At 34.1% G+C, this 18,432-nt stretch overlaps 1 protein-coding gene across 11 annotated transcripts in view; it reads left to right on the top strand.

Annotated features, from left to right (window-relative positions):
• MYO9A (myosin IXA) overlaps positions 1–18,432 on the top strand; it is a 191,763-nt gene that overhangs the window by 87,716 nt on the left and 85,615 nt on the right. For 7 of the 11 annotated variants that reach the window (XM_054688553.1, XM_054688550.1, XM_054688572.1 and 4 more), the window contains exons 13-16: positions 1,080–1,221; positions 6,207–6,402; positions 9,922–10,041; positions 14,090–14,203. In XM_054688553.1, coding sequence (XP_054544528.1) covers positions 1,080–1,221; positions 6,207–6,402; positions 9,922–10,041; positions 14,090–14,203 — 572 coding nt within the window. The remainder of the gene's footprint in view (positions 1–1,079; positions 1,222–6,206; positions 6,403–9,921; positions 10,042–14,089; positions 14,204–18,432) is intronic. The other 4 variants (XM_037502853.1, XM_054688584.1, XM_054688580.1 and 1 more) reach the window with 1 other exon arrangement.

Here is an 18,432-nt window from a genome sequence, read left to right as displayed (position 1 = left end):
TTCTTAATAGATATTATTTGAATGCTTCTTGGATATAAAATACTCATCAATGTGTATAAACCCATTTATGCAATTTGAAAAAATAATAGTTCTAAAAATGTAGTAACAGTATAGGTAAGAAAATTACATATTTATACACAAAGAAATAGGAAAGCAAAGAATGATTATGAATTTATCGGACCTATCCAAATTGAGAGATTATTCCTTTTTTAGAATTTCTTGACAAAATATAATTTGATTTTTTATTATCCTATCATTACTGGACAAAGGGTCTAAAAACTATTACAGGTTCAGAACCTCTCATTGGGCTATGGATCCAGCCACATAGAGCCACAAATGTAAATAACAGGGCCTTTGGTGCAGAAAACAAGCAAACAAACAAACAGAAACATGATTTATTCTAACCAACAGGGTGGAGGGACAGAGGTCCATTTTACAGGATGGTGCAAAGTGGAGTTGTAATTATAGGAGTCAGCAGGGTGTGATAGAGGCTGCAACTGTTACCCTCCTACCTCCTCCTCCATGAGTGAAGGCCCATCATAAAGCTGGCTGGCAGCTCCTACTGAAAAGAGAAGGAGCCCACATGCATCACTCTCTGTTAAAGACTCCCCAAATGACTGCTGAATTCTACCCCTTACCAGCAGTCACCTCACTCAGTATCAGGGGCAGAGATCAGACCAATGTACTATACAGGCGTCATTCCTTCTGGCTTGGGCAGTGTCAGGACAACAGTGGGTACAGTTGGACCTCTAGTTGTGGCACGCCAGCTCCAACAGTGGGTTTTAGAGTAGAGCAAAATGTAACCTAAGCTAAATATCTAAAAACCCTATTGAATTTCTCAGTTCTGCTACTTGAAAAGTTTGGGTTTGGGCAAATTACAACTTTTGATCCATCATCTCCAAAATTGGAGTATTCTTGTTATGCTCACTTTTTAGTTTATGAGAATCGGATTAGATTATAAGTTAAAACTCTTTATAAATTGCTAAATGTGGTAGATGATACTTTTTTAGAAAGACTGTTAACTTTCTTTGGTGTTATTAAAGATATATCTTTCTTTGGTGTTTTTGTTTCTAATTCAGCTTTCCTCAAGCTACAAATCAAACATTGCTAGACAAATTTAAGCATCAACATGAAGAGAATTCTTACATTGAATTTCCAGCTGTGATGGAGCCTGCTTTCATCATAAAACATTATGCTGGGAAAGTAAAATACGGGGTAAAGGTCGGTAGTTTCTCATTGACTATGTCTTCAGGGCAGAGTGTGTTCCCAATTATATCACCATCCTTGTCATATACCCGCTTTGTAGTTGTGAAGACTCTCGATCAGTAACAATTATAAAGATACTACTAAAATTAAGACTGTCTTTTGGTATATTACAATCTTAGGTGATGTTTTTGTTGGTTTCCTCCTATAGATAAACCTGATTTTTACTGTCTATTCTAATAGTATTTTTAGATTTGTAGGAATTGATAGCATCAGTAGCTAATTCAAGCCCACTAATTCATCTACTTAGTTTGTTGAATTTTTGTGATCTTTATATCCATGAGGTCTAACAGAGCATAATGTCTTCATGAACCAGTAGGAATTTGCGAGCTTACACTTCTAATGTATGTATTGAAACTCTTAAAGCTACAGAAAAGAATCTTGGTATTTTTCTCCATTTCTTGTTTTCCATAGATGAAGCCATTACTTTTTAAAATTTTTTTTAAATTTTTCCTTATTGTGGTAAAATTGGTTTACAAACTGTATATGATTCAAGGGAATAGGTTTTATTTATTTCAGATTTATTTTACTAACCCTACCCCCATCATCAAAACACACATAATTCTTTACGCTAGAACACTGGGCTCCCTCCCTCCCTTTTTCCCATTCCTACCCTTCCTCCCTCCTTAAGTGGCCTCAGTTTCTAGGGTTAGTTTTATTATACTTTTGTCAGTTCTTTTTTTTCCCTTTCTATATTCCATATATGAGTGAACCTTCCACTTAAAAAAGTTTCCTAGGTGAGGTGATAATGTAAAGAATAGCATAGCAATATATTTTGTACTCATCAACAGTCAAGTTTAAGTTTACTCATTCACTTATCCATGTACAGATTTACTTATTCAGGAAGTATTTATTAAGCATAGTATGTGTCAGACATTATGCTTGGTATTTGGATTGTTCTAGTGATAAAGTAGACAAATATGATCCTGGCTCTCTGCGTATTTATATACAATATCTACCTAAGTGCACATGTATGTATATACACAGACATATATGTGTATATGTATATATAGTAAAGGGGGTTCTGTGTTATATGTAATATGTTCTATGAGAGAAAGTTGTGAGATACTGGATTTTGAATTTGTAGATTTGTGAAGCTCTCTCTGAGAAACTTAAATTTTGAGAACCGACCTAAAATATGTGTTACCTTGGTGAAGAGTTGGGTGGTGAATATTCTAGGCCATCAAAATGTGAAAATATGAAATATTCTAGGCCATCAAATAGGAAATAATTGCAGGCCAGTGTTACAGATTGTAGTGGGTAAGGGATCTAGCATGAAATGAATTGAGACAATGGGCAAGAAGTTAATTCTTTAGGGCTAAACCAAGTTAAAGGAATTTGGGTTTTATTGATGTTGTTATGGGAAGCCATAAAGAGTTTAAGCAGAGGCTATGCTTTGTGTTTTTGAGACATTGCTTTGATTACTTTGAGGAGAAGGAATAACAGAAGGTAAGCGTAGAAGCAAAGAGATCAACTAGGTAGCTTTTAAAAATAATTGAGGTGTGACATGTTAAGGCAAAGAAAACCACAGGGGTGGAAGTAGAAATGAAGGAGATCTAAATTTTTGGTATATATTTCAGAGGTACAATCGATAATCTTATTGATGGATTCAATAAGGTAAGTAAGTGACTTCTCTCTAGAGCTGATGGATAGATTTGATGTGCTTTTTCCTGAAGTGGAAAAGACAGGAAAGAAGACATTTTAGAATAACAGAGAATAGAATGGTGGTTACCAGTACTGGGGAGTGGGGGAATTGACAAAGGATATTGGACAAAGGCTATAAGCTTGAATTTGGAAAATGAGTATATTCTAGACCTAATACAAGGCATTGTGATTTTAGCAAGCAATCTCTACATGTAGTTAAAATCTGTTAAAAGACTACTAAAAAGAAAAATTAAAATACTGATGGAGGGCCTCCCTGGTGATCTAACATTGAGGGGTTAAGCCTCAGTGTTATCACTACTGTGACCTGAGCTAACCCACAGGGAGCTAACCCACATATAGTGCAGCAGATTTTGCCTGTCTTGCCTGCTGCTCCCCTCAGCTGTGTATTTCAGTAAATCCACTTGTTCTGCTCCCCACTCTGTCTCTGGTAAGTCTTCTTACTACCCACACCTCTGGCCTACACCCAGTTCTTTTACAAAATAAATAAACATTTAAAAAAATACTGATGGAGGTGTTAGCTAGTGCTAAGGTGGTAATTATATTGCAGTATATAAATGTATCAAATCAACATATTGTAAACCTTAAACAATGTTAAATGTTACTTATATCTAAATAGATTTTTTAAATTTTTTTTTCAGTGATCGACTTTATTTTTCCATTTTTTCTTCTTTTTTATTTAAATTTTATTTTTTATATTCCCCATACAATTACAACCCCCTTATTTTGACCCCAAGCCCTCCTTCCCCACCCCCCCCCACCCGCCATAGAGTGTCTCGGGTTCATAGTTGTTTGTCGATTTTGATATTTTCTTTCTTATAGTTATTCTTTTTCCTGGTCCCTTATTTAAGTTTTCTAGATTCCTGCTATGAGTGAGACCATCCGGTATTTTTCGTTTTCTTTCTGGCTTATTTCGCTGAGCATGATCCCTTCCAGCTCCATCCATGTTGTTGCAAATTGCATGTGTGTATCTTTTTTGAATGCTGAGTAATATTCCATGGTGTATATGTACCACATCTTCTTGATCCAGTCATAAATAGATTTAAAAAAAAAAAAAGAATATGGTTTAAAGCAAAGCAAAAATCTTGATCTATAGGGCCTCCCTGGTGGCACAGGGGATCAAGCACCACACTATGAAGCAGTGCATGGCCTCTGCAGCACAAGTTTGATCCCGGCCAGCCAGTGAGCAACCCACATGGCAAGGCAGACCTCTCTTGTCTCGCCGGCTGCTTCCCTCAGCAGTGTATCTCAGTCTGCCTGTTCTGTTCCCCACTCTGTCTCTGGTGAATCCTCTCACCCCCTGCATCTCTGGCCTGTACCCCAGTTCTTGTATGCATAAATAAATAAATATTTAAAAAAAATCGTGATCTATAAAATCTTTTTTTTTTTTTTCAATTTATTTATACAAGCATTGGGTATAGTCAGAAGCGCAGGAGGGTGAGAGAATTCACCAGAGCCAGAGTGGGGAACAGAACAGGCAGACCAATGAAGTACACTGCTGAGGGGAGCAGCAGGCGGCAGAATAGGTCTGCGGTGGCCAGGGATCGAACCGGCGCTGCAGAGGCTCCGGGCAGCTTCGCAACCCAGTGCTCAACCGCTGCGCCACCGGGGAGGCCCTTGATCTATAAAATCTTATAGTGTGGTGCTTGAAGTGCATAACCTCAAGTATGCAGATTTCTTTCATGCCCCTTCTTAGCTCATTTTTCTCCATTTAAAGGTAACTACTATCATTATTTTTAGCCTTAGTTTCACTTGTTATTAAATATCAGATATGTGAAACCATACAATATAAACTTTTTGGTCTGTGATTATTCATCTGTAATATCAGGTAGCATGAAAGTAAAAGGATGGGGAAAGGATATACCATGTAAAACCTAACTGAAAGAAAGCTTATGTTATTGTATTCTCAGACACATACATCCGTCTGTCCATTTGATGGGTGTATGTAGACATACATAGTGATTGTGAGATACTGTGTTTGAACCTCACCATGCTCTGTGACACCATTTCCTCATCTATGAAATAGATAAATGATATTTAATCTTAAGGGGTTGTTGGAGGATGAAGTGAGATTAAATGAGACAAAATGTGTAAAATGCTTATATAGTAATTTCTCAATAAATGTTACTTGCTATTATCATTTTCAACACCACCTCAAACTTCACCTGACAAACATATCTCTTGGTTCTGATTTTTTATCCCCAAACCTTTTCCACTTTTCTTCATATTAATAATAGTACTTTAATTCACTTAATTAATCAATCCTGAATATATAAATCCTGAGGGAATTAACCTAATTCCCTCATTCTTTCACCATCCTCAGATTCATAAATGAGTTCTTTACCCTTAACTCAAAACATACCCCAATTAACTATTTTCTCTTTTTTACTGTTAACCACCACATGACCCTCAAGTCATTGTCATCTCTTATCTGGACTATTGCAATAGTTTCCCTTTTTCCATTCTTTGTAGAATTTATTCCTTTTCCAGCCACCAGTGTTGTTTCTAAAACAAGTTAGCTCATGTCCTCACCCTCCAGTGCCTTTCATTTACACTTGAATAAAGTTCAAGCTCCCAATTATTATTTATTTGCCTACTATTTCCCTATTCTCACCATTGCTCAGAATACTTAAGTCATGTTCCTATTCTTTTCTCTTGTCTAACTCATAGATAGTAGCTATTCTGCTTTGCTTGGAATCTTTTCTTGTATCTGGCTCCATTTTGTTACTCACTTCTTTTGTCATGTTATGTGATACCCCATCAGTGTTTAATAAGCTGCAGTAGAATTGTGGGTATCCATTCTTATTTAAATGTAGTAAAGGTTTTAATAGTTTCAAAGTTCGATGGGATTTTATAGAAGTTATCTGGTTTGTTTATCTACCCAGAACAGAAATCTCTTCTTTTGTCCTTATTTATTTATTTGTTTGTTTGTTTGTTTATTTATTTATTTATGCATACAAGAACTGGGGTACAGGTCAGAGGTGCAGGAGTTGAGAGGATTCACCAGAGACAGAGTGAAGAACAGAACAGGCAGACTGACTGGAATACACTGCTGAGGGGAGCAGCGGGCGAGACAGGAGAGGTCTGCTGTGCCCTGTGGGTAGCTCCCTGGCAGGCCGGGGATCCAACTCATGCCACAGAGGCTGCGGATAGCTTCACAGTGCTGTGCTAAACCCCTTGCGCTACCAGGAAGGCCCTTTTGTCCTTATTTAGCTGTTTAAACACATCACCCATTTCATCTTGTTAATTCCAAAAATAACACTGGTAATTTTTTAATATAGGATTTCCGGGAAAAAAATACAGATCATATGCGTCCAGATATTGTAGCCCTTCTGAGAAGCAGCAAGAGTGCATTTATCTCCAGCATGATTGGAATTGACCCCGTAGCTGTTTTCCGATGGGCAGTTCTCCGGGCTTTTTTCAGAGCCATGGTTGCTTTCAGGGAAGCTGGGAAAAGACACACTCAGAGGAAAACTGGTAAGCAGTTGACACTAGTATCTTCCTTGCTCCATCTTTTAACTTTTTGCCTCTATTTTTGTACAAGGAGCAGAGACATAATTTTATTCTGTTGTTTTCTTACACCTCAATATCCTGTTTTAGAGCTTATGAATTGAGTGAATTTTATATGACTATGTGAATATATGATGCATGTGTTGGTACATTTTTATTAATAAATACAGATGGGAATAACCTGGTATTTGTAGGCACCCAGTGAGACATTGGTATAATTTTTTAACAAAAAGTGAAATGATAATCACTTAACTACATAGAATTTAATATATCTTTCTCTATTTTCATTTTATACCATTGTCTTTACTATATGACAAAAATCAGAAGGCATAAAATTTAGGATGGAGGTGCGTAGTGTAGTGGAGATAGCCCTGCTTCAGTAATCAACTGTAATGTCTTGACTGAGTGTGTGACTATTAACAGTTTTTCTTGTACTGTCAATACTACCTTAAAAATTAAATAACCTATATGAAATAACTGTTTATGAAGTGGGTTTTTACCCTTAACTCAGTTCATTGACTTTTACTTGGAAATTAACAAATGAAAAGAGCTAGACACTTTTTCTATATACCTCTCAAATAATAAAATATCCCATTTTACATTGTGTGGGAGGTCGTCTTTATAAACACTTGTTACTTACTGAAAACTACACTGTTGCTTGTTGTAGCTCTAGCCATAGATAGACCATTGCTGCACAGTAAGGATTTTCTAATATGAAATTGCTTAAAATAATTTTTTTCTGCCCAGAAGAAATTCATGGGAAGTACACTAGGACACACTTGTGCTCTAGTACTCCCGGATTTACTTATATAGGTTTTGGCATGTGCACTAGCAGTATAACTTTAAGTTTAGTTTTTTAATATTTCAAATGAATAAATATATTTGGGAGATTGTATTTCTAAAATGAGAGGCCAAAACTAATTGAACTTCATTTCTGTATTTCAGGTTATAATGAGTAGTAAACTCTAGTCTTTATAGATAAGGAGAATTTCAGTATTTGGGGAAGTAAAAAGAATATCTCATACTTGCTTTTTTACCTTTTATAAAGTTATTTCTAAAAGATTATCTTTGTAGAAAGCCTTAAGGAAAAGCTTTTTTTTTTTTCTTTTAAGGTGTCTTCTTATTTATTACAATAGATTCATCAGTTTGAATATTGTAGCTATGCTCTCTAAGATAGTGATGACTAAAAAACTTTTCTTGTTGCTGATAAATATATTGCTCTTTGTAAAGGTTATTCCCATTGTTGTATGCTTCTTTGGCATTTAAAATATTTGTTATTAAAGATCAGCAAATTAAACCTGTATCATCTCTACTTCCATAATTTCTAGATAGTTTATCTTTCTGACTAGCATAGACCTCCCATCTAATAAAGTCTTTTTGAAAACTCTCTTATTCTGAGATGTGTACAAAACAAAAGTATATATAGCTCAGTGAAGTAATACAAATGAAAATACCCATGGCCCTACCACCTAGGTTGAGAACTAGAAGAGTACCAACTACTAGAAGTTGTAGCTAGAAGTTCTGCTTGGATAAATTTTTTAGATTTCACTATTTTAATCAAGATAAAGAAAAACTATAGTTTATTTGCATTCTGGGGCAATGGCTGAACATATTTGTTACGGGGAATAATTATTTGTATTTCAAATTTAAAGTGCAGCATTTCAATACATATGATAATGAAATATATATATGGGGTGTGTGTGTGTATGTGTGTATATATATATATAGTATTTGATAGTTATACCATATATATATATAGATAGTATATAGTAGATATGCTGTATTTTCTCCCTAGACACCACTTACCACCTACTATCTTCTGGTAGGTTTAGGATAAAAGGATACCATGAAGTTAGAACAGTGTGACATCACAAAATGAAAACTATCAGAATAACTGTGAAAATGGATTGAAATAGATTGAGAACTTTTATAGTGATCATAAATAATAGGTGAATATATCAGTGTAACATGATTATTTAAGCAGAAATAGAAGATATGACACTGCTCTATCTTTATGATTCTAGGGGGAAAAAGAGAACAAACTAAATCTAAAACAAGTATAGGAAGGACACAACAAAGAGTAGAGCTGAAATAAGTGAAATATACAAAACAATGGACAAAACAAATAAGTCCAAAAGTTGGTTATCTACAAAGATAACCAAAACTGACAACCCCCCAACTAACCAAGTACAGACTGGTCTGACTTTCAAGCATTCTTTCTCCAAGCAGCTTATTAAAAGTGGGGATTATTTTTTAGTGATAAGGATAGATTATTTTTATTGAGGTAGCTTTTGACTAAGAAATGATAGGTAATGTTAATATTTGTCTCTTTTTGAAAAATAAACATTTGCAACTATGGACAGTTCATATTCAATAAATGAGATAGTGTTTTATTAGACAACTTTTATTACTGTGATAAATTACTGTGATAATTTATTACTATGATAAAAATGCAATTTATCTTATTAAAGCCTGCTATTTCTGTGTATTTCTGTGTATATTATTATGTGGTACTATGGTATAAAAGATTCCATTTCCTTAACTAAAATGTAGATGCCTCTTCTCCGCTTATAGAAATGCAGTGCCATGCAAGTTGACTAAAAGGTGCTTTCACAAACTTCTCTTAGTTACTCGACCTGTTTGTGTAAAATGATCTGCCTTGAGAACTATTCATAAATAGTACCTCATCCCTAATTATATAGTACATATGCACTAGTAGAACAGCAGTTTATTGCTTATATGTTGCTTAATTTGCTTGTATCTGTTATTAAACTATCTACCTTTTTCAACTCAAACCCATATAAATTTGTACTTGATGTCCTCAGTCTAGAGGTGTTCTCTTAGTAAATGATATTCAACTCCCCTCAAGTTTGCCAAACCTGTATTCTTTTTTAAATCCATTTATTACTAATATTTACGGTACTGACATCTTCCGCAGAAATAGAAGATACAGCACTGCTCACTGTTTCAGTAGCACTAATCTATCATGCTTTTCTTCCTAATCTTTCAACATTGATACACTTGTTGGAATTCCTGCAAGTGTGGTTAGTTGCAAGATTTGTGAAATTGTTTAACTTTCACTAAATTGTTTTGGGTATATATTTCTTTGGGATTCCATCATTGTTCCTTGCATTGTTGCCAACTATGCTAATTATATTTCAGACCTATTAAAAATTAGTTCATTAAAGAAAAGAAACTAAATTACACAAATTTTGAGTTTTTCTAGGATTTTAAATTAGAAATTTTTAGTATGGTATTAACTCACAACAATGAATACTGAAAAGAGCACTCTGAATTCTTCAAAAGTACCTACCCTTTCCCCCCCTATTATTGGAAGAATCATTCACATTTAGCTCCTGATACTTGATATACTCTTACATACTTTTCAGATAGTTGGCAGCATTGTTCTTGAGTCTCTCTATTGGTTTGGGATTATATAATGTCTTTTTCTTTCTCCATTTTTTTGTTTTTCTTTTGCTTCCTAAGGACATGATGATACAGCGCCATGTGCAATTTTGAAAAGTGTGGATAGTTTTAGCTTTCTCCAACACCCAGTCCACCAGAGGAGCTTAGAGATTCTGCAGAGGTGCAAGGAAGAGAAGTACAGTAAGGCTGTAAATCCTAATAAATTCTGTGTTGTCTCATATCCATTTGGAAATGGTAACCAGGAGCATTCTACACCAGGGTGGAACATGAATTGCATAGACTATGTGACTTCCATAATCCTATTACATGACCACAGTTAGTCTCAGGGTATTTCCTTTGAAATTTAAGTTCTTTCTTTTGAAAATGTTCTTATTACCTGTTCTTTTAACTTAATTGACACTCCTATTTGCCCATGATCCTTGAGTTGTTAATTGCACTTAGTTATAGATTCTAAATTGGTTTCCATTTTTGACTGTAAAGTATCCAGGTGATGTGTAAAAATGAATAATACTTTTTTCCCTTCCTTATCTTCTATGTTTTAAAGTATTTTTTTTGAGCCATGAGATAAACTGCATGCAAAGCATACAGTTTGGTAAATGCACCTGTCAAATTATCACCACAATCAAGTTAACACAGCCAATGGTTTCCTCTGCCCCTTTCTAATTCTAGCTGATTTTTATGCTTATGCTTAAATTTCAGTATCAGCAACACTGCCTTTGTGTATCTTTTGGTAAACCCACTTAATCTGATTACACTTCTCTCATCAAACTTTCCTATGTCTGGAAAAAAAGCAAAGCTAACACATTGTTTTGGCTTAAAGAACTGTGACAAAATCATAATAGGTGTTTTTATTCTTAATTTTTATTTTTGAAGTAAAATTGGTGTAAAAGTGCCCTGGTCTCCAACTCCTGCCTTTCTGTTTGTGATACTTGTTTTGCATGAAAATTGGTTCTTTTCTTTTGTGAGATTATAGTTATTTGCCTATAGCTATATTGAGAATAAAGGGGTCCTTCAGAATATGCAAAGCTTGACTGCAATTTGCATATAATAGACCTAAAATTACTTACTAATATTATGTCCTGAACTTTTCAAAAATCACCACAGATTATATTTGCTAATATTACAGTTATGCAGTTAAAATTTTATGAGATTTAGTACTCAATTGTTAGTGAAAGGAGAATATATGTAGAATTCCTCAAAGCAAATGTTGTGGGTTCTTCATTTCTTCTATTTTTGCCATTATGCATTTTGAAAAATATTATTAAAAATATTATTTTAGAAAAACCAGTGGTAAGTATGTCATCTAAAAAACACATCCTTAAATGTTAATTTTTAAGTATTGCATTTGTTTCTGAATGGTGTTCACATACTTATTCTAATTATTCATCTTCCTTATATAAATCTTTTAATCTATGTTACATTATTTAAAACAGTCTACATATCTTTTTACCTGAGCTTAAATGAATTCTGTTTAGCTTTTAAATATTTGCAAAAGTTAAATATTTAACTTTTAAATAAATAATGCTTTATTTGCTTTGTTGATTTTTATGACTCTCAGGTTGACAACCCCAGGCCTGAGTGTATTGCTTAGTATTTATGGGTGCAGAATAGGAAGGCTGCTATTATATTTCAGCAGAGAGTACATGAGAAAATTGTAAATTTATTTGTTCACATGCGAATTTATTTCTACATTGTGGAAGTTGGACCTTTTCCGTTATTTTAAATGGCTTATTCCATTTTGCATTATAGTATTATCAATAATTAAAATTTTTATAACAGTAGGTTTTATATTTAGTTTTGAAATATTATTTTTAAAAACCAGGGATTTCCCATCTTTAGGTAATGGTGAATTGGTGAGGGGATCGAAATCTCCCACAGATAGCAGTGTTAAACCTAGAAATAATTTTTAAAATTATAAGCTGATTGAAAGCTTTGGGAGAAGAACAAAAGAAGCAGAAACCAGAGGAGAGTTTTATGCTTTAAAGTAAGTCAAGCAGTCAGAAAGAATTGTGAATTGTGGCTTTTTGCAAAGATGCTCCCTAACTTCCATAGATCCAGAGATTAAAAGAAAAACAAAAACAATACATAGCCATACTTTCTTGAAGTGACGGCAGCTTGGAACACAATTAGGAGGATAATTTAGGAGGATAATCATAGAATTTATAGAGCAGCCAAAGAACTAACACAAAGTTTTAGTATGAATTCTGCCCACCATACCTGGCTAAAAGCAGTGAGTATACAGTATAAGAAAGACTCTAGGTTTATTTCGCTGAGCATGATTCCTTCCAGCTCCATCCATGTTGCTGCAAATTGCATGAGTTTATCTTTTTTGATTGTTGAGTAATATTCCATTGTGTTTATGTACTACATCTTCTTGATCCAGTCATCTATTTTGGGGCATTTGGGTTATTTCCATAGCTTAGCTATTGTAAATAGTGCTGCTATAAACATAGGGGTGCAGGTGCCCTTTTGAATTAATGATTCTGTGTCCTTTGGGTAAATACCTAGGAGTGGAATTGCTGGCTTATATGGAAGCTCTATCTTTATAGCAGGTTGAGGAATCTCCACCCAGCTTTCCATAGTGTTTGGACCAGTTTGCACTGCCCCCAGCAGTGCAGGAGAGTTCCTTTTTCTCTACATCCTCACCAACATTTGTTGTAGCTAGTTTTTTTATGTGCCATTCTCACTCGTATAAGATGGCATCTCATTGTAGTTTTGATTTGCATTTCCCTGATGAAATAAGCCAGAAAGAAAAAGAAAAATACTGGATGGTCTCACTCTGCAGGAATTTAGAAAACCTAAATAAGGGACCAGGAAAAAGACTAATTATAATAAAGTAAAAGTCAAAATCAACAAGCAACTATAAGCCAGAGACACATTACGGGGCGGGGGGGGGAGGGAAGGAGGGATTAGGGTCAAAATAAGGGGGGTGGGAATTCTATGGGGACTGTAACCAAGATGAAAATACATACATTGTGCAAAAAATGAAAAATGATGTAAAAAATATATAAAATAAAATAAAAATAAAGTGATATAAAGTTAACACACACACAAAAAATAAAGTGATATAAAGTTATCACACACACACACAAAAAAGAATAAATAAGACTCTAGGAGCCTTGCCAGAAGAGCAGTGGAAACTAAGTAGAATATGACCTTTAAAAGATGCAACTGTACTTGGTGATATTTGCAAGTTTGCTGCTTTTTTGATTGAGGGCCTTTTGTACCTGTCATCGATCTTTTATGTGTATTGGGGTGGGGTAGGTGAACCAGAAATTCTTGCCTTATTTGGAATCCCTTAAGGAGAACATAGAGAAAGAAGAGAGAAATATTTGAAGAAATAAATGGTGGCTGAAAAAAATCATACTTGGTTAAAAACACTAACTCAGAGGTCCAAAAATATCAGTGACCTCCAAGCACAATAAATACAAAAAAGAGCCACAGTTAGGCACATGATAGGCAAACTTTTTAAATACCAAAGATAAAGAAAAGCAGATAAAAGAAAATATGATATCTTGAAAGCAGATAAAAGAAAATATGATATCTTAAATACAAAGGATAATGATATGCTTAACAACTGACTTCTGATATGGTAGAGGAAAGTCTGCAGATGAAAGTAAATGACACCTGATGGTAACCTGGATGTATAGTGAGAAGCTGAGCAGTATTTTAGATTTTCTGGCCATATAGTTTGTTGAAAAAACTATTTCTGATATGAAAGTAGACAAAGGCAATACATAAATTGATGAGCATGGGTATGTTCTAATAAAACTTTATTATGGGCACAAATTTAAATTTCATAAAATTTTAACATCACAAAAATTTTCCATAAAATGTTTTCCGTTGTTTCTTTTACTCAGCTGTAAAAAGCATTGTTACATGCCATACAAAAACAGGCCGTGGGTTTGATTTGGATATGGACTTTAGTTTGCTGATCCAATAATAATTGGAAGGAATAGAAACCAGAAAAATAAATATGTATAAAAATAAATGATTATACATATTTTCATTCCTTTTTAAAATTTCACTTAAAAGTTATATGAATTTTTAAGGTAAAAATTATGATAATGTTTTGGTAATTCAAAGTGTGTCTATAAGCTCCGATACTCCTCCCTTCAAAGGGCATGTGCTGTATTTAGTGACTCACTTCTAACAAATGGAATGTGGCAGAAATAACATTGTGTGACTTTAAAGATTAAGTATTGTTACTCTTCATGTTCATTTCTAGTGTGCCTGCCTCTCCTCAGTGACTTTTCTGAGATTTGGCAGGAAAAAAAATTAGTGGAGTGGGGAAGAAAATGGAATTCTAAGGAGCATGAGCTTCAGCCCCACTTCCACAAAGGTCAGTATACCTGGTAAGGAGAAGGAATAAGATGTCAGAAGGAAGAGAAAGGAGGAGGATGGATTAGAAGTGTCTCACTTAAATTTGAACTCCTGCATGGTCTTCTATCCATTCTTGGGACAATGGAGAATGTGATGTTCATTAACAAGATGAAGGATTAACAGTTGTCCAAAAAAGGCTATAGATTTGATACACTTACCCACTCTCACCGGGCTGACAGTGCCTGTCTTAATGTCTCTGACCTTAGGCATCAGTATGGTCACATAAATGTTGACTACTTAAAGTATGTTGTCTCACCAAAATGGAATTAAAATAGAAATTATGGAATTAAAGTAGAAATCAGTAACAGAAAGACATCTGAGATTTTCTCAAAAATTTGGGAAAAAAATGACATATATATAACTACTGAATTAAAGGAAAGTTTTGTAAGGGCAATCTGAAAGTATTTTGGTCTGAGCAATAATAGAAATACATTATAAAAGAAAATTGGTAGCTATAAATTCTTACATTAGTAAAAAAAAAAATAAGGTCAAATAGTAAATGTTCTAAGCACTAACCCTAGACAGTTACAAGAAGAGAATATTAGACCCAAAATAAGTAGAAGTAAATAATAACTAAAAGCAATGATAGACAGCAGACCAAAAGTAGAGAAAATCAGTGGAAATCAAAAGTTGTTTTTTTTTTTTTTTTTTTTTTTTGGCGGTGGGAAGTGACCCAACACTGTCCAATAGAACTTTTTGTAAATACGAAAACATGTTCAACTATTCCATCCAAAAGTGTAGCCACTTTTAAGCACTTGAAATTATAAAAAGGTTTTCACCTGGTTTTAATTTACATTTTGAGTTGTTACCTATGCTAATAGTTGCTATAATGGATAGTATGTAGTTTTATCCATTCTGATGAAGACAAATGAGAGAAGATAAAAATACTATCTGAGATGAAAGAGTGGACACAATTACATATTTCAAACATCAAAAAATTGAAGAGAGATTTATGCCAATACATTCACCAACTTAGCCCACTTAAATGTTTTTGAAATAAGATTAGGAAGAGAGGTGCCTAAGACTTCCATTTTCTCATTTTATGGATCGGTTGCAATTGTTCTTGTGCACTTATATATTTTTAGTGTTCAAAATATTTAATCGGCGATGTTAAAAAGTCACCACATAGAGGGAAACAAGGAAATAAAATAATATATAAAGACGGCCTACCCTAAAAGAAATACCCTATTGTAACTGTAGGGAAGATACTCCAAGAAAAAGAAAAAAATTCCTGTGAGCACTTTATGGTATAGAACAGTTTAAAAACATGAATCTACTCAAGCAAAGCACAAATTTGTGACTCTTAAGTACCATACTGATATTGGAAATAGAAATATTCCTACTAAAACAAGCAGAGGCACAAAGCAACACCATGTAAGAGCTCAAAAAAATAGAGGAAACAGTTGAAAATTGAGTTATTAATATTGAGGAAAGTCGCATATACTGTTTCAGTGTGCGGAAGAGAATGAATGTGGAGGACAGAAAATGATAATTTGTCATAGGGGTTAATTGGTACCCATGAATTAGGAACTGAATAGAATGAGAACAATGCATTTAAATATATAAGAAAATGAATTTGCTCAAACTTCTAATTGAAACTTTTTTTTATCACAAGGTATATATTTCTAGTAACACTTTTTGTGGTTTTGGACTTAGGTCTTTAAGTTCTTCATGCAAAAAGAACTTAAGAATGGAATTCTTTGGTCATATGGTAACTATGTTTAATTTTTTAATGAACCACTATAGTTTTCCAAAATGAATATCATGTCACATTCAGCAGTGTATGAAAAGTTTCAGTTTTTTTTATGCTCATAACAAGAAGTTAGTATTTTTCTTTTTCACAGTAGCCATCTTAGTGGGTATGAAGTGGTTTCTCTTCAAATTTTTTATTTGTTTTTCTAATATCTAAGAATGTTCAGCATCTTTTCATGTGCTTATTAACCATTTGCATGTTATCTTTGAAGAAATATTCAGTCAGATCCTTTCACACTTTTTTTTTTTAAATTTGTCTTTATTATTCATTTGCAAAAGTTCTTTTTATATTCTTAAGTCAAGTTTCTTATCAGATAATTGAATTGCAAACATTTTCCACCATTCTGTGGTTGTCTTTGTACTTTGATGTTGTGATGTCTTGATTTGTTTCCTTTGAAAACAAAAATTTTTAATTTTGATGATGTCCAGTTTATCCATGGTTTTCTTTGGTTGCTTGTGCTTTTGGTGTCATGACAAACTATTGCTTAATGCAGTGTCAGAAAAATTAACTTTCATGTTCTTTTTAAGACTCTTTGTTTATAGCACTTGTATTTTGGTTTTTGATCTGATTTAATTCTCTTTCATGTGGATATCTCTTGCGCTCAGCACCAGTTGTTGAAAAGATTATTCTATTGAATTTTGTTAGCACAGTTGTCAAAAATCAATTATTAATGGAAAGGATTATTTCTGTACTTTCCTTCCCATTTCATTGATCTAGTCATATATTCTTATGCTGGTGCCAAAATAATTACTCTAAGTTTAAAATTCAGAAAGAGTGAAACTTTCAACCATGTTCTTCTTTTTCAACCTTATTTTGCTACTCTGGCCCCTTGTGTTTACAAATTAATTTTTGGCTCATTTTCTTATTTGTTTCTGCAAAAAAAAAGAACTTAAATTTTAATAGAAATTACATTCATCTGTTGATCAATTTGGGGAGCACTGTCATCTTAATTATTACATCTTCCAGTTCTTAAGCATGGATGACGTTTCATTTATTTAGCTGTCCTACAACTTCTTTTAATGATATTTAGTGGTTTTCAGTGTTGACATATTATACTTATTTGTTAAATTTATTCATATCATATTTTGATGCTGTTATTACTGCAGCCTTAAACTTTCATTTAAAGGTTGTTTATTGCTAATATTTACACATACAATTGAATTTTGGATATTGAGTCTATATCTTGTAATTTTGCAGAATTCATTCATTACTTCTAGTAATTTATTATGGATAACTTGTACTTTTCCCTTTTCTCTGTGTTTTACCTGTATTAATTTTTTGTGTGTTTATGTTAATGCAAGTTGATAGCCTTATGCTTATAGTTTCTGTGTTTATTTCATTATTTGAATAAAATTATGACTTTGAAAATACTGGTAATCCTAAAGAAATCAGCTTGCTTCTTTGAGTCTCATTGTCTTTTTTTTTTTTTTAATTTTTTTAAAAAGATTTTTTATGCATATGTGTAGGGGGGTGGGGCAGGATTCACCAGAGACAGAGCGGGTAACAGAATAGGCAGATTGACCGAAGTACACTGCTGAGGGAGCAGCGTGAGAGTCAGGAGAAGTCTGCTGCGCCATGTGGGTTGCTCCCTGGCCGGCCAGGGATCGAACTCGTACTGCAGAGGCTGTGGACAGCTTCATAGGTTGCATCTTGTCCCACACCTTGCCCCACCAGGGAGGCCCGAGTCTCATTGTCTTTATCTGTAATTTAATGGATCTCTAAATCTATAGTCCTATGTTAGCAATTTATTTTTTTTAAGATTTATTTTTGTTTATTTATGCATACAAGAAGTGAGGTATAGGCCAGAAGTACAGGGGGCTGAGAGGATTCACCAGAGATAGAGTGGGGGAGAACAGACAGAGCTACTAAAATACACTGCTAAGGGGAGCAGTGGGCGAGACTGGAGAGGTCTGCTGTACCATGTGGGTAAACTCCTTGGCGGGATATCGAACTCATACTGCAGTGGCTGGCGATAGCTTGATAGCACTGAGACTTTAACCCCTGTGCCACCAGGGAGGCTCTCAATGTTAGTAATTTATTTCTGAATAATGAGGAATCATTATTACAAGTTTTATAATATAATCATTAGAATTTTTTTGATATTTTAGGAATCAACCTGTGAAAGTCTTTGTGTATGTTTTCATTCCTCTTAGGTTATTAGCATGCAACCAGGGGGAACCCAGGAACCCCAGATTGTTAAGGGGTACATATACTCTAAGATAGATCTGGCCATCTGTGTGCACAAAGAGAAAGGAAGCAAACTCATAGTGTGATAGGTCTTTAATAGAATTAGTGTGCATAGAGAGAGAAGAGTGGATATTCCTAAGAAAAGTTTCCCAATAAAACCCTCAAATTACCCATCCTCATGTAGGTAAATGCCTAGTCAAACATGATTTGCCCAAATTGGTACTGCTAAGGCCCAAAAACTCCACAAG

This window comes from Talpa occidentalis, unplaced genomic scaffold (assembly GCF_014898055.3).
Source record: "Talpa occidentalis isolate TD23 unplaced genomic scaffold, MPIMG_talOcc4v2.1 talOcc4.11, whole genome shotgun sequence".
Lineage (NCBI taxonomy): Eukaryota > Metazoa > Chordata > Mammalia > Eulipotyphla > Talpidae > Talpa > Talpa occidentalis.
The sequence above is the reverse complement of the archived record's forward strand: the minus strand, read 5'-3'. Positions and strand labels throughout refer to the sequence as shown.